Source organism: Oratosquilla oratoria, chromosome 18, assembly GCF_046742065.1.
Source record: "Oratosquilla oratoria isolate Oo_2021 chromosome 18, ASM4674206v1, whole genome shotgun sequence".
NCBI classification, from domain to species: Eukaryota; Metazoa; Arthropoda; class Malacostraca; order Stomatopoda; family Squillidae; genus Oratosquilla; species Oratosquilla oratoria.
In genome coordinates, this window is record NC_134794.1 from 16,101,967 (window position 1) to 16,125,966 (window position 24,000).

The 24,000-nt window shown below is 41.2% G+C and overlaps 1 protein-coding gene across 7 annotated transcripts in view; it reads left to right on the forward strand.

Moving 5' to 3' along the window:
- LOC143035085 (ninjurin-1-like) overlaps positions 1-24,000 on the forward strand; it is a 115,477-nt gene that overhangs the window by 63,686 nt on the left and 27,791 nt on the right. For all 7 annotated transcript variants that reach the window (XM_076201607.1, XM_076201609.1, XM_076201610.1 and 4 more), the window contains one exon: positions 21,957-22,139. In XM_076201607.1, the coding sequence (XP_076057722.1) occupies positions 21,957-22,139 (183 nt within the window). The remainder of the gene's footprint in view (positions 1-21,956; positions 22,140-24,000) is intronic.

The following is a 24,000-nucleotide window of genomic DNA, read 5'->3' on the forward strand; positions in this document are numbered from 1 at the left end:
CATTTGTCATCTTCCCGCTGCCCATTTGCGTCCAGTCGTGGTTGTTCACTTTTATGTCTCTCTTTTTCTCTCTCCTTTTCTCTCTTCTTCCTCTTTTTTTCCAAATCGCGTCCTTGAGCACTTTCCTCTCTTTCGTCCGCTCTCTTCTTTTTATCGAAATTTTTTGTTTACCCGTTTTATTCCTTTTCGAAGTTTCTATTCGTATCATTACTCCTGGTTTGTCATTATCTTCGCTCCTCCCTCTACCTCTCTCTCTCTCTCTCTCTCTCTCTCTCTCTCTCTCTCTCTCTCTCTCTCTCTCTCTCTCTCTCTCTCTCTCTCTCTACTCTTCTTCCGTCCACCTATCTCTTTCAATTTGTTTCCACGTCCAATCCATATCCCTGTTTTTTTTCTTTATTTCTTTCATTTCATTCCCCCCGAGTTTCTTGTCACCCCCCTCTTCGCCCTCGTTTTTTTTTTTTTCTTTAATTATTATTATTCCTCCTCTCCACTTCTCGTTTGTTTCTCCTCCGTCAGCTTCTTTCCATTTATCTTGTTCTTCCCTCTCCTTTCTTTTCATTTCCTCAATCTCCTCTCCGTGGTCTGCCACCCACCCCTGCCTCGCTCCCTGTAGGCGTTGATGTTATGATATGCTGTTGAAGGGGACGAGGAATGACTCCAGTCTAATTGGGATTGGGATCTCGGTCGATCAAGAGGATCTTCAAGCAGGAGACCGCCGACCCCCCCCCCCCACACTCACAACATAAAATCGTCTGAATTGAGACGTGATAAAATATATAAAGGATGGTCATCGTGATGAAGGAAGGAATTGACTCTCCCTCTCTCTCTACTATTTTTTATCCTGTTTTCCTTTTACTCTCTTCCTCTCCTGATATCCTCCTCTCTTTTCATCTCCCTCTTCTCCTCTTTTTTCTGTTCTCTCTTCTTCCTTTTCTTCCTCTTTTTTCTTCTCTCTCCTCTCCCTTTACTTCTCTCTCACTATCTCCTTTATCTTCATCTTCTTTTCTCTCATTATCTCCTTCCTCTTCTCCTCCCTTTCTTCACCTTGTTTTCTCCTCTTCTCCCATTTCTCCTCCTCTTCCTCCTTTTAGCATTTTTCATCTCTTTCCTTCTTCTCCATTTTCCCTCTTTCTTCTCCCTTTCCTTCCCCACACATTCAATTCCCTCTTGTCTGCTGGATCATAATCAAAGAATTGATTACATCAATTCAAGCTGACAAATTCGAAATCACGTGTGGCAGAAAGTTGGCAGGAGTTGTGTGTGCATTCCCGGATCTTCCACACGTTTGTGTGTGCGTGTGTGTGTGTGTGTGTGTGCGTGCGTGCGTGCGTCTTTTGCGTGTGTCACCGCGTGAGCGCACTTTGGACTTGGAGAAGGTGTGTGACTGGGTACAGGCGTGCATTGACTGTTCCGCCCTCCAACGAAGTAGTTCAAGCCCTCATCTCCCTTAGGAATTCGCACTTGTAAAATAAAAGTACTAAGAATTCAGTAGTAATAGATAAATAAGATAAATTGATAAATTAAAGTAAATGGATAATGTTAAGTGATGAGTTTCGTCTTACACTCATCGTCTACTATGTTTATTTATTTAATTTAGTTTTATTTTCCGTAAGAGATGTAGGTGATGTTTGTTCCAGTTTGGATGTGGTATCGGTGGGAAAACCTGCCCCATAACGTAAAACAAATGATGGCTAGATTCCTGACCGGGGAACCCTCAGTATCCGGGAGAACTGGCCTTCATTCCACGCCTCTGTGCGTTTGGTGGTCTTTGTTGCTGGGTGTGCTTTGGTACTACAGATACTGTAACTCCTTTCGGTCAGGCAGAAACCCCAGAAGGGGCGACTGGGATGAGATAGCATTGAAACTTGAGGAGAAAAAGGAGGAGGGACCCCAGAAGACACTCAAGGACACGGCAAACTACGAGTATCCACCCTAAAATAAAGAAAAAAGAAGGAAAGAAAGAAAAAAAAAACGGTCACGCCCGTTGCACCGTTCCGTCTCGTGACGTCACAGTCGTCATTGTTTCCGTCTCGCCTCACAGATGCCCTTCTCGCCCGGAGGTCTCGTCTGGAGGCGTGGCCTGTCGTCTTCTCTAACACCTTCACAAAATCGACGTCATCTTAACCCCACCCTCGCCCTCAGCTGAATAAATTCGTCCTGGATTTAGCAGAATATAACTCACGAAATTTAACACTATAAGCGAGGGGATTAAAAGAAATCCTTGCATTTACTTCCTCGATCAACTATTGTTTCAAACTCAAGACGACTTCACAATTTTTTTTCAATTCTAGCTGTCGCCAGACTATTTTATTCACCTGCATGGTAGCTCTCCCCCATTTGTAATGAAGGAAATAAACTCGTTCTCCTCTTACGTCACCACTGCGTCACACCTCACAGGTCACACCTCGATCCAAGGACGTCGCACCTCTACAGAGCATCACGGATGAGCTATGGAGCGAACGTGGCGATGATACGTCCGACTTATGTTTTCCTGTCAACAGATATGGAGCCAAACCCCAGCATAGCAAGTGAATCACACACAGTGGAGCAAGAGATGGGAGGTAGAATTCAACATCAAGAAGTGCAGTATAATTGAATTTGGAAAAAGCAAGAAGAGAATAACGAGACTATAAAATTGATGGAAAAGAAGTAAAGAAGGTAAGTTCTGAAAGGGACCTGGGAGTAATCATCACCAAAGGCATGTTGCCAGATAAACATATAAATAAAATAGTCGGAGAAACATACAATTTGTTGAGATCAATAAAGGTGGCCTTCAATTACCTTGATAAGGAAATGATCAAGAAAATGTTACAAACACTGATAAGGCCAAAACTGGAATATGCAGCGTTGATATGGTCACCCAGTACAAAAAAGAATATAAGAAAATTAGAAAGAATACAAAGAGCAACGTCAAAGTTGGTCCCAGCACTTGCAAACCTGACATATGAACAAAGACTGGTCGAACTGGAATTGCCAACCCTAGAACAAAGAAGAGAACGAAGGGACCTACCAACCATGTACAAAATTATGAAAGGAAAAGAATGTCTTGATAGAGAGGACCTATTAAAGCGGGACAGAGGAAAAACAAGAGGACATGCAATGAAACTCAAAAAGGATAACTACAAAAGACCTGAAAAAACAGCCTCCCACACAGTGATAGATAAATGGAACAAATTGGATGAAGAAATAGTGTGTGCAAACACTATACAAGAATTTAAGAACAAACTTGATCTTGCGAGATAACAAAACGGGTTACCCCGAGCATAGCTCCCCTTCCCGTATAATACAACTAGGTAAATACACACACACACACACACACACACACACACACACACACACGTCGCCTGTGCCCTAAGTGCTCGGTCAGCAAAGCAAGTGGCCACCACCGGTAGTGTTGGGAAACGAACCCGGGTCCTCCGTAGTTCAGGGGTGGGAGCGAAGCTTAAAACGTTAGAGAAAGGAACGCAGCAAGTTCTGGGCTTCGTGAGTGTTGCCATACATTGAGCAACGCTTTTCCTTGCACAAGTTCTTCGTCTTTCGAAGGAGGAAAGAAGAGAGAGGGGAATGTGATAACCCAGTATATATTTGTCAAAAAAAGAATCTGTTCATAGACAAGAAGGATGCAAAAAAGAGTTCAATTTACCAAACCGATAACCATCGTTTCTATCCATGAGTGATGATAGGCCTCCAATTATAGAATAATGTACTGCGTGTAACTTTTAATAAGAAAGGAACTGCTTTACATAAAAATGTTTATGTCAGTATTCCTGACGAGGAATGACTAAACAGCTGTATTAGCAAAATCGCAAACCATGAAAGATACTAAAGCGATCTGAATAATGTTCCAGTTTAACCAAAGCGGATTACGACATTAACGATGTTGACTCAGTCTTGTAAAGTTCGATTGGATTAATAGAGTTATTAAACCCGCACGAACGTACGCACACACACGCGCACACACACACGCGCGCGCGCGCGCAGACACACGCACACACACTCAATCAGCCAATCAGTCAATTAACTAAAAAGTCATTAATGAATTTATAGCCAAGTTTAATCAGGTTCCCACTAGCGAAGCTCTTCCTGTGTATTGTTGGTATATACGCACACACACACGCACGAGCACACGCACACACGCACACAGAGAGAGAGGAAGGGAGGGAAAGAGAGAGAGAGCAACGGAATTAGAGAACAAAACAGAGGCATTACTTTTTATACCGGCGTGCCTGCCTGCCTGTCTGAACTGCTGACTCGTTGAGCGTGGTTGCTTTTCAATGACGTGGACAAATTGGATTGTTTTTGAGAGATTGGAAGTATAATTATGTTAGTGTATATATATATATATATATATATATATATATATATATATATATATATATATATATATATTTGTAGTGTACACTTCCTGCTTTCAAGTTTAAGCCCAAATTGAACAAGTTCGAACAAGTCGGCTATTTGTCGTACGAGTTCGTGTTTCAATGAAAAGTTTGGTGATCGTGGTGGACCGAAGCCTGTTCATTTTAACTTGACGGGAATTCTTTAAATATAGAAATTACATCCACCTTTGAAAAGGTAATATCAGTCATTAAACAGAATAGAAAAGATAGAAATTGTGGAAATTGAAATTTAATAGGTGATGAGAATTGCAAATAAATGATTGTATAATATTAGTGTAGAAATTCTTCATGTTTTGGTACGGGCATTCGATGAAAAACGATAGAAATAACATCGAGTGACGGCCATTTCTAGTCCAGAAATGAATTTTCTCATTCATTTAGTTATATCTTAAATGCCATCATCGTAAACCATGTAATGATTTGATTTAGGAAATACGAACGTGAAGGGCCGTTCACAATACCCCGCTTGTACCAAACATCAGACATTATGTCATCAGCGACATCACAGTAACGGTCTTTTCTGGATGTAATTGATCTTTCAGTTGCGTAGGGGCTTTTCTTCTTATTATTATTATTATTATTATTATATATTATTATTGTTGTTGTTCTTGTTATTCTTTCATCGCTTCCATTACGAGACCCTTCCACAAGAAATATTTATTGACAGTATATCGCGTTTCCTACTATACATATTTGGCGTATATTGAAAAATCTTGAATGTACAGGATCTTTGGGTTATTTAAACCACAAGGGAGGCCATAGTTTCATAAAACCGTTGACAATATCGGGATTTATTCTAGCTAACAATAGACGACACAGCAGAGAGAGAGAGAGTGAGAGAGAAGGGGAGAGTAGGGGGAAGGAATGACATTTAGCTGAAGGTTGGTAGGGCAGGGAGAGGGAGGAAGGGGTCGTGATGGGGGATTGTGAAGGGAAAGGCGAGACGGAGGGGGAGATAATGGGAGAGGACTAGGGGTGAAAGGGGAAGAAGGAGGAAGCGACTCTGAAACAGTTAGATGTGCTCGATCACTTCCATCACATTGCCCAAGCTTAAATCGAATACGAAGGAGTAAGCACGAGCCAGGAAGAACCAAGATGTTGATACCAAACGGTACGGGAGTGCACCGTAGGTTAGTGGACCCTGTGGACAGGGACAGCCCCTAAGGGACGGTGGACAGAGAGAGAGAGAGAGAGGATTAGTAAGGGAAGGGTCCCTGTGCGTATCGTCCCTTTCTTGTTTCATTTTTGTTACCGCGGGAGTCAGAAAACAAATGAATCCGTTGTAGCGTCGATGTGCAACGATCTCTCGTGACGACTGCTACAAATTTACCTTTCATTCATTTCAAGACAAATTCAGTTTTATTCGTTTTGTGTTCATAGATATATTCATCCATAAATTAATCCATGCATTTGTTTATGTATCTTTTTATTTGTTTACTTACCTTTTTATTTATTTATTCGTTTGTTTATTTTTGTTTACTCTCCGTAGAAAACGGATGTGACCATAACTAGTTGACGGGGCTGGAGGAGGGAAAACTGTAATGAAAGTTTGTCGCAAGGGAAGGGGAGAGGGAGGTGTAGTAGAGCTGTGACAGCAATATATTTTCAGCGCGCTGCATTGCTCCCATGGTCGAATAGGAGGAGGCGAGGAAATATATCGAATCTATATATTATGGAAAGCAAGAGAATCGTGTAGGTACACAGTGAACGCCGACATTTGCAAGTTTGAGTAGAGCTCCCCTGACGCTCATTGTGGCGTCGTGTGGGTGCAAATGAACAACACGACGTCAACCAAGGGATGAAACACGGCAGTTGACTGTAGTGTATTCTGGCTGAATCTCTCCCATTATCTCTCTCTCTCTCTCTCTCTCTCACTGTCTTCTTTTCTCGCTGTCTTCCCCCCCTCTCTCTCTCTCTCTTTCTATCTCTCTCTCTCTCTCTCTCTCTGTCTGTCTGTCTCTGTCTCTGTCTTCCTTTCTCTCTCTCTTTCTCTCTCTTTCTCTCTTCCTTTCTCGCTGTATTCATCTCTTTATCTTTCTCCCCCCCCTCTCTCTCTCTCTCTCTCTCTCTCTCTATATATATATATATATATATATATATATATATATGTGTATATATATATATATATAATATATGTGCATATAATATATATATATGTATGTATGTATGTATATGTATGTATATCTATATCACTCGCGCTCGCGTCCACTAAACAACGCGCCACAGTGTTCATGTACAGTGAATGGGTCTATTTTTCTCCGTTTGACAGCACATCTCCTTATTTAATATATATACATATATATATATATATATATATATATATATATATATATATATATGTATATATATATATATATATATATATATATATATATATATATATTTTATTATGTTTTTTAACACTTGGGTACATTTTTCGTTGTGAATAATATGTAGATTATTTACCTGTGTGTCACATCACCCCCCTTAGTTTAATAAAATCGCCAGGCGACAGACACAGACAACAAAGCCATAATGAACCGGTGAACCCGGAAAGCTCATCGGGGCAGTTGCTGCTGGATCCCATTCAGGGCTCAGATGTTTCTTTAGCTGAATAAAATCGGTCTGACGGCAGCAAGAACTGGAGCACGGAAGAGCCGTTGCTGGACCTGGAAAGGGCGAGCGAGCGAGCGAGCGAGCGAGGAATGCGGCGTGGCGAGGAGGAGGAGGAAGAGTAAAGAGGGACGTTATGGAGGAGAAAGAAAAAGGAGGAATGAGGAAGAGGAGAACAAGGAGGAACAGGGGAAGAGTGAGTAGGAGGACAAAGAGGAGAATAACAAGTATAAGGGAGAGGGAGGAAGGCAAAGAAGCGAAGGATAGGAATGAGGAGGAGGAGGAGGACAAGGAGGAAGAGGAATAATAGAAGAAAGACGTGTAAGAGAGGGAGGATGGTGTGGAAGATTTTTTCTTTCTTTTTTCATGAGAAGACGAGAGACACGGATATGAATAGACGAAATCCAGAGTGACAGGAAGATTGTCTCCTGCAATAGGAGTTATTAAACGTTGCAGCATCCGTTACTGTGAAGGGTGTAATGCTTTCCTCAGTTTCTCCATCAGCGTTCGCTGGAATTAGCATATACCAACCTGGTGGTCTACGGTGATTGCGGAGGACCGTTGCCGGAGAAGAGGTTGCGGGTCGCCAAAGATTCCAAGTATAAGACGTTTATAGACTTTATTCTGCCCAACGCCAGAGGAACCTGTGGGCTAAGACGAAGCCGAAGTCCAGTGGAAAGGGTTCGAACCCACGATTTCCGGGGCGCAGGTTGAAGAGGAGGAGGAGGAGGAGGGCAAAACATCGATTGGGAGCATGAGTTGGACATTTTAATAAATAATGAGCTCCTCTGCGTCGGAAGACCACGTCACCTCGTCTCACCAGCGGCTTGGAAGTTTTGGAGTGTGTCCTCTAAGACATTATTTACATTATATATATATATATATATATATATATATATATATATATATATATATATATATGTATATATATTTATATTATCTCTTGATGGCGTAATCGGTTAAGTCACTAACACTTGTCACGTGCTAGCCCCGGTTCAAGTCCTTGGCCGTACCACGTTTCAATTTCTGCATGATGGCCTCCTCGAGTCTGTTGATGTTGATGGCTTAGAATTTAAGTGTATTGTGGTTGATAAAAATGTATATCTGTTCACTGTGACCCAGTCAATGTTGTGTATATATATATATATATATATATATATATATATATATATATATATATATATATATGCGTGTGTGTATGTATGTATGTATGCGTATGTATGTACAACTACTTTCTGTGACCGCGGATCGAACTCGGACCTCCTGACACGCCAGATTCGTCTGCTTCCGAGAATTCAAAACACGAACCACCTTCATGCAAGTTTGCATCATTCTGTACCGATCGAAAGTACGAACTTGACACCGATTTAACTTTCGCCCCTGAACCCCTAAGAACTGAATGTGTTGTGCCATGGAGATCATGAATTTATGAATTGCTGCTGATCCTGGAAGAGGGGCGAGAATTTGGGGTATCCGGAACGCCTAACTTCTTTACTTAGTAAATAGTGGGAGGCATGTACTATGTCCGCACGGCAAGATTTATGAGCCAAAGTCAGAGGGATCTTCAGAACTCTTCAAGAATTTCTTAAACTTCGCTACGTAATTGCGAAAGTCTTCAGTATCATGGTTGGCCACTATTTGGCTTCCAAGACTCAGGGGTCTTCGTTTTGAAGCTCTTCGGAAGCCAAGAAGTTATCAATTTGGATGACACAGTTCACTGAAGTCATAGCCAGTAATTATAGAGTGATGTGGGACTGCAAATATGCACACGTTTTAGTTACAGTTCCATGTAAATGATAATGTGATTTTTTAAATTCGTGTGTGAAAATCAAAATGCGTATACATAACACAGTGATATAGTGCATATGTAGTGTATATGTATACACATACACACGCACACACACACACACACCACTCGGTGGCGCAGTTGGTAGAGTCCCAAACTGTCACTACGGCGGTCCGGGTTCGAATCCTGCCCAGGGTTGAAAATGATTTCAGTATCCCTGCGCTTCGAGTCGTTACTCCAACTCGTGGGCGGGGAGTTGGGTGTGTGTGTGCGTGCAAGGTCAAAGCATTACCCATAGATCGGTCATACGAGCTCTGAGCTCTCTTCCGGGAGGGAAATAGCTGTCGATCACGAGTACAACACGTGATCCAGAGACCAAGGTGAATTACACACACACACACTTGGCGCAGATTCTCTTTAATACAAACTGAGTTAAACACCACAGCGTTATCACAATTATTAATTTTCTTTCTAATGTTTTCAATTCTCCTCACTAGAGTTCTGACTTTGGGAGGATGAGCATAAACGAGCTGTCCAAAGTTATCCATTTTTAATTACACACAAGTTGACGTTTCGACTTGAAGGAGTCATTCTCAAAATAATAAATCACAAATCAACACAATCGAACAGGCACAAAACAACTACATTTTCACAGAATGGACAATTTGACGCGTTCCCGTATACCTTATAAACAAGTTCGAAGGTGACATGGAAAGGCTTACATTAGTGTGTGGGCCTCCGACCTGACCTGAGCTGGGGAGGGGGAGTCGGGGCAGTAGGCAATGCAAGACGGGTGGACACAATCCCACTATTGGTAGGGTTAGTTCTCACATGTCTTGAAGAGCTATTGAATAAAGGAATGTCCGTTACCATATTAGACTGAATATTAATGGTAGGAGCCCATTCCCTAATATACATAGCTTCTAACATTTTTAATTCTTTAATATCATTACATTGGGTAACTACTTCAGTGTTGTTAACAATGGTTACTCTATCAAGGGTAGACTGGTGCTCGTACTGAAAATTATTTTTAATCGCTCCCTGTGTATGTGTGTGTGTGTGTGTGTGTGTGTGTGTGTGTGTACTCATAATTGAGTGTGCGTGCACACGTATTATTGTTGTCCATTTAATTACTTGTATACTTTGGTACATAAATGCTCCCTGGCACAAATTCTTGTTCTGTTCCCCCTTTCCTCTTTCCCGTCCTCCTCCTCCCCCGTTTTAATTTCTCCCCGTTACTTTGCTTTTATGGTTTTATTCCTCGTCTAACACCCCCCAGTCCCCCTTTCCTTCGGTTATTCTCCCCCTCCCCCCTTTTATCTAATTCCTTCTTCCCCTTGTTCCATCAAGCCCTCTTCGCGCCTTCGCCGTCTCCCCTCTGCACACACTCGTATCGAATTGTCGTACAATTCTTCCTCTTCCTTTACATAACTGTCGTTTTATCCCTCGTTCCTTCCTTCCTTCGTTCGCGCATTTCCCGTGCATTAGTTTTTATGTACTAGCTATTTGATACTGTGCCGAGTGGTGGCTTACTTTCAGTCGTGACTTCACATTGTGATTGCTGTGTGCTTTAGGTAGTCCGATTACATAAGGCAAAGGTGATTTTCGGTCTCAGAGAAGTGCTCAATTTATTTTTCTTTTCTTTTCTTTCTTTTTTTCTTGTAGTCAAGTCTAGAATCGACATTCTGTGTTCACCAATGAAGATGGCATGAACGTTGCATTTAGATTGGTCGTTATTTCATCTTTCTTATGAATTACATCCCAGATAACGTACTCTATTCTGTTCCTGTTGTCGAAGAGGACATTTGTATTTCGCGATTTTATTTTAAGTTCCATCTTGCTTTTTTCAAGTTTTACTGTCTTGATATCAGACGTACGTTGTCGATCTGTTCTTCTGTTGTTGATCTCGTCACGGTACCTGGAGAGGAGGGGAGGGGCGCCTCTGACGCTAGCCAGAATAAAATATATAGGTAGTGTCAGACCTCATAAGACTTTACTGCAAACTTCTCTCTCGTCGCCAATTTAAGAAAATCACTTTACGTCAGCCGGGATAAAGACGTAAAATACGTCACGATACGGAAGGAATTCTCCCGTTTGTAACGTCATCTTACGTTTTCGTTTTGCCTGCCGCCAGGTGATTTTAATCAAATCAAAGGAAAATTCGCATTCTTTAAAGAATGTTCATAAACTCAAAATCAAGTTGGGTAGTTTTATAAGTATGTGTTATATTTATTTTATTCAGATAAGGTATTTTTTCTCAAAAGAGAAAAGAAACATATATACACGTACACGCGTGCAGATACAGTATACACGAGCGAGAGACAAGAACAGAGACTGATGAAGCGCGTACAAGGGACTAAAAATGAAAATCGCCACGAGAGAAGGGGAGAGGAGAGAGAGGGAGACAGACAGACAGACAGACAGACAGACAGAGGGGAGAGAGGGAGGGGAAAAGAAGAGGGGAGCAAGTAGACGAGGAATGAAAGGGAAGAAATGCAGTGAATATGATAAATGGGGGGGGACGGATCAGAAAGAGGGGAATTAAAAAGGGGTCGACGGACGGACGGACGAGGAAAGAGGGGAGAGATTCGAACAGTTTCGAAGTCGGTTTTCATGGTCGAATCGAACGTGTTTATACCGGTTAACATGATTGATGTTATTGTTGTTGTTTGGCAAGTCACTACTGATTTTCTTTGAAATAGCTCTCTCTCGCCTTCCCTCCCTCTACCTTTCTCTCTCTCCCTCCCTCTCTCCCTCTTTTTCTATTTCTCTCTCTCTCTCTCTCCTTCCCCCTGTCTCTTCCTCCTTTTCCCTTTCTCTCTCTCCTTCCCTGTGTCTCTCCCTCCTTCTCCCCTCTCTCCCTCTCTCTCTCTCTCTCTCTCTCTCTCTCTCTCTCTCTCTCCTGCATCGGTGCTGAAGGGCAGGTTCACAGCACAAGGGCTTTCATCACAAATAACCGCTTAAGGTCCTTCCTCTCAAAAAACATTGAGTTCATAGACTTGTGAAATCATTTCTACGATCAACAAACACATTGCATTGGAGACGGGCTCCACCTTAATCCAATTGGATCTGCTCGCCAAGGTAGACTCCGTAATGATGCACTGGAGGCATATCGGGCAAAAAATAAATAAATAAATAAATAAATAAATAAATAAAATAACGAGGACAGAGGGGATCTCGGTTCCCAATTTTAGAAAATAGAAATCGGAAATCCACTCGAAGGCAGCAATTAAAAGTGTGTTTAGTCAGTGCACGTAGCTTGCGAAACAAATTCCATGATCTTTCTGCACATATTTTTCTCGAAGATCATGGTATTTGTGGGGCCACTGAATCCTGGATAAACACTGAAAATGGATATTTCTTAGCGGAATATAGTATAAATAGATACTCGATATATATTCAGTGACGAACGACCACACAGAACAGGTGGCTGTGTACTTCTATATGGAAACTCACTCTTACAAACACAGGGAATTACTAAAGTGCATATAAGGAACATTGACGCTAAACACGTGCAAATTCGTACACCGTTCGATTGGTCGCCTGCCTACCACGCTGGGGTGCCCAGGACCACGTTCATTGCAAACGCTCACAGACAGGCAAAGAGGCATTCCCACAAACACACGTCCAAACATAAGAAGAGCCACATAGACGAACAAAGCCACATCGTCACACTTTCCTGCTACCGGGACGCCAGAGTGACCATAGAGTGGACACCTGCCTACCGGGACGCTGGGACAACTCCTGGCCACCTGCCACCGGGACGCTGGGGAGACCACGGTCTGATCGCCTGCCTTCCGGGACGCTGGGGTAACCAGGACCACATTCATTGCAAGCAGTCACAAGCAGGCAAAGAGTTATTCCCTCAAGCACACGTCCAAACATAAGAAGAGCCACGCAGACGAACAAACCTACAATCTCACACGCATAAATACACAGGTGTACATTCAGAACACTCTTGCCCTAGACACAGTCACACATATATATAGTCTACAACCACACCAACATGGACGCAACACACGTAGACTCGTAAACACGTTCTACATGATACTCGCATCATGCGAAATGCGCGTACAATTTGGACCTTGAACGCGAGGATGTGTGACAATTACATCTTTCGCGGAAACTTCCGTGTTCTATGGATCTTACAGTTAAGTCTCTTGTACTGCGCGACATGCACTCTCAGAACGCGGGACCATGCCACACATGCACGAGCATTTACACGGCACTTCTCGCAACTCGCGAGAAAATCAGGTGCAGCATGGGACCCTCGCGCACACTTCGGGGTTCACACACACACATACAATATGGAAAATAAAACAGTACAGTCTGACAACATAAGTGAATTCAGAGCCAACTTAACCAATGAAAACACAAGTCGACGACTATACGTATTATCTTCTATATTCCAATTATCCAAATACACACGTGATCTCACGAGAGCAAAGTCTACCTTACTTCCTATGGCGTCTGCCAACTGCTGAGTGAAGTAAAGTTCCTTTAAGCGCGCCATCTGTCTGGATGAAGAAACATTACAGTCAGGCAGCGTAAGCAAATTGAAAGCTATCTTTGACCAGAAACGGGCATTTGTGAGTATAGCTCTTGTTCTATATATTGCATTTTGTCGAATACACACGAGCTCTCTCACTGGCAAAGTCACTTGCCGCCTTATTTCCGTGGATCCAAGCGACGTCAGGTTTCCCGAAGTCGTGTCGTCGGGCGTCTGAACTCTGTGGGTCCTCTGAGTTCCTTGCCGGTCGAGCCGCGGAGGGAGCCCGGAGAGCAAACTGAAAACCAGAACACAGATGGGATCGCCTAGAAGCTGACCGATAATAGTATGTATGACTTTAAAGGCGTCTTCATCTATATATACGTATATATATATATATATATATATATAAAATATGTATATATATATATATACACGTATATACATATGTATACGTATATACATATATATACGTATATATATATATATATATATATATATATATTATATATACATACGGTACATATACATATATATACGTATATGTATATATACATATATAAATATGTTTATGTGTGTTTGCGTGTGTGTGTGTGTGTGATGTGTGTGTGTGTGCGTGCGTGCGTGCGTGCGGGTGTGTGAGTGTGTGTACACATGCGTGTATTTGTCTCTGAGCTGTTCTATCTGAATATCATGAAATTAACAGGAATCATCCAGTAACGATCAAGCGTCTTCCAAAATCTCGTGAATTCTTGCCGGGAAACCGACAGAAATCCATTGGAAGGAAAATCGTCGAAAGATTGGCGAAGAACCTGAGACTTGTGCAGACTCCCAGCAACTCCGACAGACTGGGAGTTTCCGACAGTTTGTCAGACTATCTAGACTGTAGCGGAATATGATAAGCTCCGATAGAATGGTGGATTCTGATAGATTGGATGACGGGTTCTGAGTGGATGACATTTTCTAATGGACCCCGACAGATTTCGGTAGAGACGGATACAGATGTGGAATGTTCAGCAGAAACACGTAGGTCGCCGGGGGATTTGTGAAACAGAGTTCAGGGGCAGAAAGACATAAGAAACTGACAGAAATTCTACATGACGAAAACTCACACAGAATCCAAAGACCTAAAGCCATTATCCTTAATATTAAAAAAAAAAAAAAAAAAAAAAAAACGCGTCCTTTCTACATCAATCAGATTCCGTCGATCTCTTTAGGATTTTCAGGGTCCATCAAACTAGGTTACTGTTATTCACATGCAATGAAACATTGTCACTAGATAGTTACTGCATATAGAGCCCTTGAGAAGGTTGACAGTCGCAAGGAACCTGGTCCTTCTGGTCGGGTATCGGGTCAACTTTTTGCGTTACCTCTCACCGAACTCTGATTTCGCTTGCATGCATGATTTCATGTTTATACACATGCATGCACACGATCACACGCACGTGCCCGCGCGCGTCGTTTTCCACATAGATGTAGGCGAAGGTTTGTTTCGCACAGTTACTTCTTAACGACGCTGAGCAAAAGGATACAAAAATTGAATGAAGAGGCCAAAAGTAGATATCTTTTGTATTTTTTGTACAAAAATAAATACTTTATATCATTCGCCGTCTTATAAGTATTCCTGGCGGCTTAAAGCTCCCCGTTGTTCCCGAATCATTCCCAAGACCCATTAGTACTTGCAGGCTGCCAGCTGTTCGACGCTCACCCATTTTCGCGGACAATATTTCATTTAAAGTTATGGAGATCATGATTCACCTATAATAATGTCTGTAAAGTCAGGAAGACAGGCATCAAGAGAGATTGTTGCAAAATTCTTAGGCAGGGAAAGTTTGAAGGAAATAGTGGACTTTTTTTTTAATTAATTGATATTCCATAATAGTAGATGACAGCACAGACGTATCCACTATCAAATTCGTAGCTATTGCTGTCAGAATAGTGAATACAGAGAAAGCTACAGTTGGTGCCGGTTTCTGCAATTGATTATTTAAACTTTTTAGTATTTTATTTATTTATTTTTATTATTTTTTAGACAAATTGTATTCCTTTTGCAAATATGTTTGGCTTTGCTGCTGATAATGCATCAGTTATGATGGTATGGAGGCTTAAAAGCAAAATCTCTGGAAAAAGTACCTCATCTGTTTGTCATTTAATGGATTTACCACTCTACATAATTATGTGCTCCTCTGCAGCCTGTATCAAACTCACAAAGTCTGTAGAAACCTGTGTAAAAATATTCATGCATACGTAAATCATAGTTCTAAAAGACTGCTGAAATTTCCGGAGTTTCAGTAGTTTGTTAGAGTTGATTCTCATAGACTTTTTTTTATGCCAGTCAAACAAGATGGTTATCCTTAGAGTCTAATGTTAACAGAATATTAGAACAATTTTAGCTCTTACCTTTATTCCAGGTAGGTAAAATCAGCAGTAGATATTACTGGATGCTCTGAACAACCCTCTTTTGAAGCTTTAATGTTCTTTTCTTTGTTATATTCTGCCCATTGCTAAACAAATGAACAGAGAATTTCAGAGTGAAACAGTCATGGTCCACTTTGCTTACTTCAACATCTGTGCCTTTTACAGAACTATTCTTGAGAATTACATAAAGACTGATATTCTCAAAACAGAGTCGGATCCCTTTGCAGTAGCCCTGCTAATTTTCTGCCTGAAAATGAGTGGTACATTGGCAGTAAAGTAGAAAAAATGATTGAGAACAAAAATGTGGTAGAAGGACTGGGATCAGAACTATGTAGTTTCAGGATCAAATGTCTGAATTTCTATATAAAACTCTCAAAACAAATAAGTAAATGGGTTGGAGGATTAGATTATGTGTTTCCTTTATTAAATGCCTGTGGCCCTTCAGTAGCAAGAGTGAATGGAGAAAAAAGTCTAGTCAGCTCCTGAACAAGTTTCCACAGCAAATGAAAGCATCAGACTTTGACATCTGTATTGATGAATGAGGGGGAGTGGGTGGGGAATGGGGGGTGAGGGAGTATGTAAAAGAATTAAATTGACGCAGCCCGAAGGGCCTTGCTGTGGATGTGCTGTGTCTTGCGACACTGCTTCTGACCCAGGGCAGTGGACAAGATGCAGGGATGACCCGTCATCCAGGAGGTGCCAAGATGAGAGGGAGGGAAGAGGGTGGAGGGGAGTGGAGTATGTAGGGGATGGAATGGGTGGGAGTGGTTCCTATGCCTTCTTCTTTTGGCTACCTCCCTTGTAAGGGGGAAAAAAGCCTTCGGTATACGTATGTATAATGATGAATGGAGATCACTCCCTTTTCATGAAGATGCACTGAGTTCTTCAGAAAACCCCAAAGTTTTGGTGTTTAGTAAAGAAAATTAAGAGTAGTGACTGAACACCATTGTTTCCAAACCTGGCAAATTTCATGTTAAGTCTGTTGGTTCTCCAACATTCGTCTGCTGCAGTGGAAAGAATATTCTCCCAAGTTAAATTGATCAAGACATATAAAAAACCGACTAAACACAAAATTTATAAATAACTTCTCACTAAGCAAAGGAAATGAGGGTGCTATTAAATTGTATGAATGGCAGCAAGCATCAATATGATAAATTCTGCTCAAGCTCTGTAGGGAGAAGAAAACATGATATAGTCTGTGAACCGAACAATAAGGACACATATCCTCCATTTGACAATGTTCAGAGGTTACTAACGCGCTGCATCACTCTGGGTAGTAACAGACAATGTGGACACTTGGCGCCTCATTCAACACTTAACTGACTCATACAGCGCAGGCTGCGCAGCACGAGGCTTAGTGTGCACTAGGCCTTATGCGCTTGAACCGTTAGGACTGGTAATAGACACTGCTGGGAATCGGAGAAGAGTGCGGGATTCGTACCCAGATAAATTAGTCAAAATTGTCGTTGAATCCGATATAGTCTAGAGCAGTTTTACCTCCCTGCATACACGCGCGCACACAGATACGCACGCACGCACACAAAATTGAGAAGGTGGTACATACTGTATGTACGGAACCGGGAAATGTAACGGAAGAGAGACCCAAACAGCAGAATAAAATTATCTGGCCTGAGCCGGAACCATATCCATAAAATACATAACCGTGTGTGTATGTGTGTGTGTGTAATATTTAACTTCCGGTTTACTTCAAATCATCTGGCAACCCGAGAGCTGAACAAAGGTTTGCAGTATTACGCAAACTGTATTGTAACAAGAGGCAAGGACCATGGATACAAAGAGTGTATGAAAATATAGTTTAGATAAGTATGGACTGTGTGTGTGTGCCAAACTATAATATGTATGTTAGATTCACATATTATCCATCCAAACTGATTGCAATTTAATCCACAAATTAATACAACTATATTATTTCTAAATTGTATTCATATATTTCGTCTTCATAAGATTCTTGATATCATTACGCCCCAGAGTAAGAAATGATCTTTGTCCGTCTTTTTCACATCTTTCATAGTTTCAGACAAATCATGTCGACTTTCTCTTCTTTTTTTCTTCCAATATCGGCAATTTCAGCTGGTTTAGTCTCTCCTCGTATGACTTGTTCAAGTTGGGAATCACTCCAGTTCCCGCCATTTTTCGGGTGACATATTGCCCAGAATAAAAAAAATCCTACGGTGGTAGTCTTATTTTTTTTTCCTTGTATAAATCTTATGGAAATATATAAGATTATTACGGTGGTATTCTTTAAAAAAATCTTTCCTTATATAAATATTTCCCTTCCAAGGATTTATAGAAGATTTATATAAGGAAAGATATTTTTTAAGAATACCACCGTTAGATCCTCGATACTGACCGCTCCACCTGCAAACCGGATGTGCGTCATAGACGAAGTAGTGCTCCAAAGGAACAGTCAATATCTCTGTTATATACATAGGTGACATTCCATCATAACATTCAGTTGAGCACAGTACAAGTCTCACCTCCCTCCATCGATTTCGGACCCCTGTGTGCACACGCCAGCCCAGGTAGAACTGAAGGCAGGTAGGAGGTGGTTTAAGTCGTCATCGCCATCATCACTACCACCACTACTGTAACAAACTCTTACATCATCAGCTCCTCCTACCTCCTTCCTAATTCCCTAATTATGTAATATACTACCACTGCTAACAGCGATACTCCCACACTCGTCTCCTTCCCATCCACTTGCTTTGCTTAGAAGGGGGAGAGTGAAAAGCACAAGCCAGTCCAAAGTCTATATATTTTAAGCTGGGAATATTTTGTTAGGGAACAAAAACATTATAGTCACTAACAAAATTAAGAAACGATGAAGCGCTGTGGATTCAACGAAATTTGAGAATTATAGACCAACTTTTCAGCAGTAATAATGGAAATCGATGTATAGTTCAAACAAAAAGTATAGCGTCGTTTGCACGGCGCTGCTTTTATTCGCAATGGACAAGCGTCTTAATTCGCTGGCGACTAAAATCGTGAATTTGCAGCGTCCAACAGACGCGATAAAGTTAAACATGTTCAACTTTACCGCTCGCGTCTAGCGTTTCAGTAGCGAATAAAGCTAGCGTCCAGCGTCAAAAGCAGCGCCGTATAAACCTTAAGGGTGATGTTGGAAGGCCACAGACGCGACGTGACGTCATGACGTGGTCAGAGTGCGTGACGATTCACAGTTCCCTGTTTGAAGCGGTATTCTTCGCGTTGCTAAGGAACTGTATTGCTCTCCATTGAACTCTGTCAAGGATTTCCCACGGTTGAGCAAACTCGTCATAAAGCAACTAGAATAAAATATGTAAAGTTATTAAAATAGTGATTGATATTATATTAAAAGAATATAACCATTAAACCCTTTTATATGGTGGGACATACTGTACAGTAGGTTTTATTTTAGTAAATAGCAGACGAGGATAGAAGCATCGGTCACTACAGGCCATAACACCAATACCGGATGATGTAATTCGGCTAAGAGAAGCTGCCGAAACGAATAGTTTCACAGTTCACCTTGTAAACATATCAGAGAAGGTATGTTGTCATTGGATTGTCAACAGAATTTCATAAGCAGACTGCATACAACCGACATGTCTTCATCCTCTCGGTCGTGCTACGCCATGAATAAATCATTATCCTTTTAGCTACTGAGGAAGTTGCCACGAAGATGAATAACCACGTGCCAGCCAGAATGAAAGTGAAAGTACCACTTGGCACGGAAGAGATTGATCGAGATTCCTTACCGCGGGGGTGTCACGGAGATGAATGAAATAGCCTGGCGGCAGCCAAAATACAAGCAAAATTGTCACGCGGTACTGGAGTGGTTGATTTCACAGTCGAAACCATGAAATTACCGTTGAAATTGCCCGCGTCCCCTTTGCCGCCAATTCTCACGAGCCCGCCAAGGCCACATGACGTCATAACGCTCACGTCACGCGAAATCAACAATGGTGCAGCACCCATGCGGAGTGACGCCATGCGTGAGTATATTTGGTGAGGCACGACATGTTAGCATATGCGAATTAAAACTAGGATTGATAATTGAAGAAGAATAAGTGGAATCCCAAGACTGTAGTTCATTTCCTGTGTGTTACAAATGGGTGAGATTTGCCCCTTTTTGTTGTATACCGTGTGCTGGTTAGTTACCGCGTTCTCGGTTCCATCGCGCCTCGTACGACGCAGCTCCACATTAAATCCAGCAGCTACCAGTGTTTTCCACTTGACCTGGAAACCCGAGCACATTGGACAAAAATGACGATTTCGGTCGCAGCAACTAAGCTCTCTCTCTCTCTCTCTCTCTCTCTCTCTCTCTCTCTCTCTAAGTATTACAAAGGAAGAGCTTGCCGACAAGAGAACTTTTGATCCATAACTACGTCGGATGTGTGGAAAAAGTAGATGAATGAATAAAATGAATAATGACAAATCATAAGCAAACAGAAAAATTGCAATAATTTGCAATACATAATAAATTAATCATAAAAAATAAACAAAATAACAATAGATAAATGAATAAAATAATATAAATGGCAGGCATTACAGCATATTGCTTAGGTTATCTAAATGAATCTTAAAACTTCGAACTGTACTACATTGCACTGCATCTGCAGGAAGTTTATTCCATTCATTTACTATATGGTTGCCAAAGTTGTTTCTACCCACTTCCAAATTAAATTACTTCCTGACAGTTTGAGATCGTTATTTCTTGTTTGATTCGCATTCATTGTAAAAATTTCGTCACTTTTGATGTCAATTCCCTTTAGAATCTTAAAGACCTGTATCAAATCATCCCTGAGTCTATGCCTTTTTAGGGAAAATAGATACATATTACACACAGGAACCCACAGTCGGAGAAAGAATAAACTTCGAATAAAGAAAAATCCTATATTTCGGCTATCAACTGTAGCCCTCTTCAGGAAAGTGAAGAGGGCTACAGTTGATAGCCGAAATATAGGATTTTTCTTTATTCGAAGTTTATTCTTTCTCCGACTGTGGGTTCCTGTGTGTAATTTACAAATGTGCTACTACATTTCTGTTTAGAAATAGATACATATGTTTTAGTCAATTATCGTATGATTTATTTCTGATGTTTGGAATAAGTTTTGTGTCTCGCCGTTGTATTTTTTCCAATCTGTCAATGTCTTTAATGAGATTCGGCGACCATACGGAAACAGCATATTCCAAGTGTGGACGAACTAACGATTTATGTAGCTTGTTAATGACAGATGGATTTTTAAAATCAAAGGATCGCGCAATCAGTCCTAGAATTTTATATGCCTTCTCTAAGACTGAAATACACTTCTTAGATGATTTGAGATCATCAGTGATAATTACGCTGAGATCCTTTTCACTGTCCACTTTTGTTAACGAATTTCCAAACAACTTGTAATTTTACTTATTGTTATTTCTACCTATGTACATAACCTCACATTTGTGTTAAATTTTATTAGCCACTTTTCAGACAATTGTTCTAGCTTATCTAAATCTTATTGCATATCTAATTAGTTTAAGTTATCATTTGTCATTCCGCACATTTTTGTATCATCAGCAAATTTGGAGACAATATATTTCAATCCGTGGTCTATATAATTTAATATATACTATGAGTAGAAGTGGCTAAAGAACGGAACCCTGAGGGACTCCACTTGTAACATTTTACCATCCAGAATTTTGCCATTTAGAACAACTCTCTGTTTACGATTGTTTAAGCAATTACTAGTCCAACTATTAAGCTACCACTAATTATCTATACAAGCGCCGGCTGCCCTTAGGGCGAGCTTGCTTCGCTCGCGACCAATCAATCGTCTCCGTTGCCGTGACGTCAGCGTTCTCGGCCAATCAGTCGTTTCCGTTGCCGTGACGTCACCACTCTCGGCCAGTCAGTTGTCCCCGTTGCCGTGACGTCACCACTCAGCGCTTGGCCTGCGGCGCTGCTCGCTTCGCGCCCTGCCCTTTCTTCGCTGCCAGTCAATCGTCTCCGTTGCCGTGACGTCAGCGTTCTTGGCCAATCACTTGTCCCCATTGTCGTGACGTCACCACGTATCGTAATCGGTATTGTACAGCCAATCACCCTAACGGAAGTGTCCCCCAAACACCGCCACCGCTGAGGTCATATCAGAATTATTTGGAGTTATATTTATATATATATATATATATATATATATATATATATATATATATGTAATGATATCTCTTCTGTCCTGTCAATTCATCTCTAGTCAATCTAATATGGCCGTCATTTACTTCCCATTTTCTGTTGCAGCCGGGGCCGAAGACGTTGGACCCAAACAAGTATGCCACCAAGAAGACCATCGCCCAGGGCATGCTGGACGTCGCCCTTCTGACGGCCAATGCCTCGCAGCTGAAGTATGTGTTGACAGTGGGCGAGGCTCATACCTTCTACACACTCATGCTCTCCCTAATCTCCATCTCCCTTGTGCTTCAGGTGAGCCTTGACAGACTCTTGGTCTCTGTAGGGTGAAGATCAATGTGTCCAACCTAGAGAGGGATATGGTATCACCAATAAACCAAGGAAATAATTCTTGGGTTGTGGAAGTTTTAAAATCTGAGCTGTCAGAAAGTTTGTTAAGAGGAATGTTAGAAGTCTAGAGAAAATCGTAAGTACTCATTAAGGAAAGGTCAGACGTCTTTATTTAAGGGAGGTCAGAATAAGATTCAGGGTTCTAGATATAGGGAAGTTGATGTCTGTATTGCATTAGTGTTGGGCTTGTAATGTCACTGTCCGATAGTAGTAAGAGGAGGGATGCAGTCTTCAGCTATCATCTCAAATGAAATGATGGAGAAAGTAATTTCAAAGTTGACAGAGATCTTGGACATGATCTGGGGACCATGCATCAGCCCTTCAGGGCTGTATCTCTAAATTCAGCAGGGAAATAAAAGTTTTTGATATCCATCATGCAGGGCATTACCTACAGGCATCTGCTATTGTTAGAGAAAGAATAGTGTTGGGCTCTTTTGTAGGGGAACAAATTAAAGAAGAACTTACTCTGATCAAGACCATCAGACTTAGATTAAAAAGGATTTGGAATTAGACTAAAGTTATGAAAGTGTATTGTCACATTAGGAAAGTTAAAGGAAATGGTACGAGACTTGTTAGACTAAATGTTGGGGAAGTGTGGAGTGACTGTTGGGGTATAATCTCACATAACACTGGCTTAGTCCATATACTCTGGTTCTATTACAAGAGGCAATAGACCTCTGCAGTAGCTATTAAGTTAGGAGCAGCAGTAGTCTTAGGCCTACCTAGATTATTGGCTTAAAGTCCACATATTTAGGGAACCAACGAAGAGGCATCAACATGCATGACCTTCAACCCATAGATACATTTTCTTATAGAAGTTTACAATGTACAGTAGAGACTTCTGTGAAGTACATTATACTCTACCTGTACAGTATGTAATTTCTGTTACAGTATAAAATGTATGATTTTGTGCAAATAATATTTATAGTACTTCCCCAGTATGAATTATATATATATATATATATATATATATATATATATATATATACATATATATATATATATATATATATATATATATATATATATATATATATATACATATATATACACACACATATACATATTGGAGGAAGGCCATGTTGAATACAAGATTTCAAGAAGTCTACAGCAACAGAGGAGTTGTTGAGCTTGTAGTGGAGCTTCAGTTTATCTCTTGCAATGAGTTTCTGGGCTGGTTCCAAGTAGCTGAGTAGGTGTTCAAATGACATTTTGAACGAATTATCTCTTTCATTTCTCCAAGACGGTCTTTCGATCTGACTCAGTCATCCTCAGGGAGGGAGTTACAGAAGTTTGTAGGTACAGTGGGTTAATATACTGGCCATACACTGGGAGAGGCTGGACTCTAGTGGTTGTGATTCGTAACGCTGCTACTCCCAGAAACTAAAGCTTCATTACAAGCTCAACAACATCATTATTGCTGTAGACTTCTTGAATTTTTTTGTGTGTGTATATATATATATATATAAATACTGTATATTTATGTGTGTATGTATGTCAGGGCTGGCTTGAAGGCAAGTTAAAAGTTGGACGCCAATGTAATTTGGCTCGCTCTAGGTGCGAGAAGAGGGGGGCGGGAGATGGCAAGGGAGGTGACGACTGTGTGTTTCAAGTCGTGTCCCAATGCGTCTGCTTCTTGGGAGATTCCGTCCAGCTTATGTACCTGGGTGAGGTCATGATCCGTGTTCTTGATTGGCATGAGGGCAAAGTGTTGAGGCCTGGAAAGCCAGATGCAATATGTTCTCAGACCACTGATCTAACCATA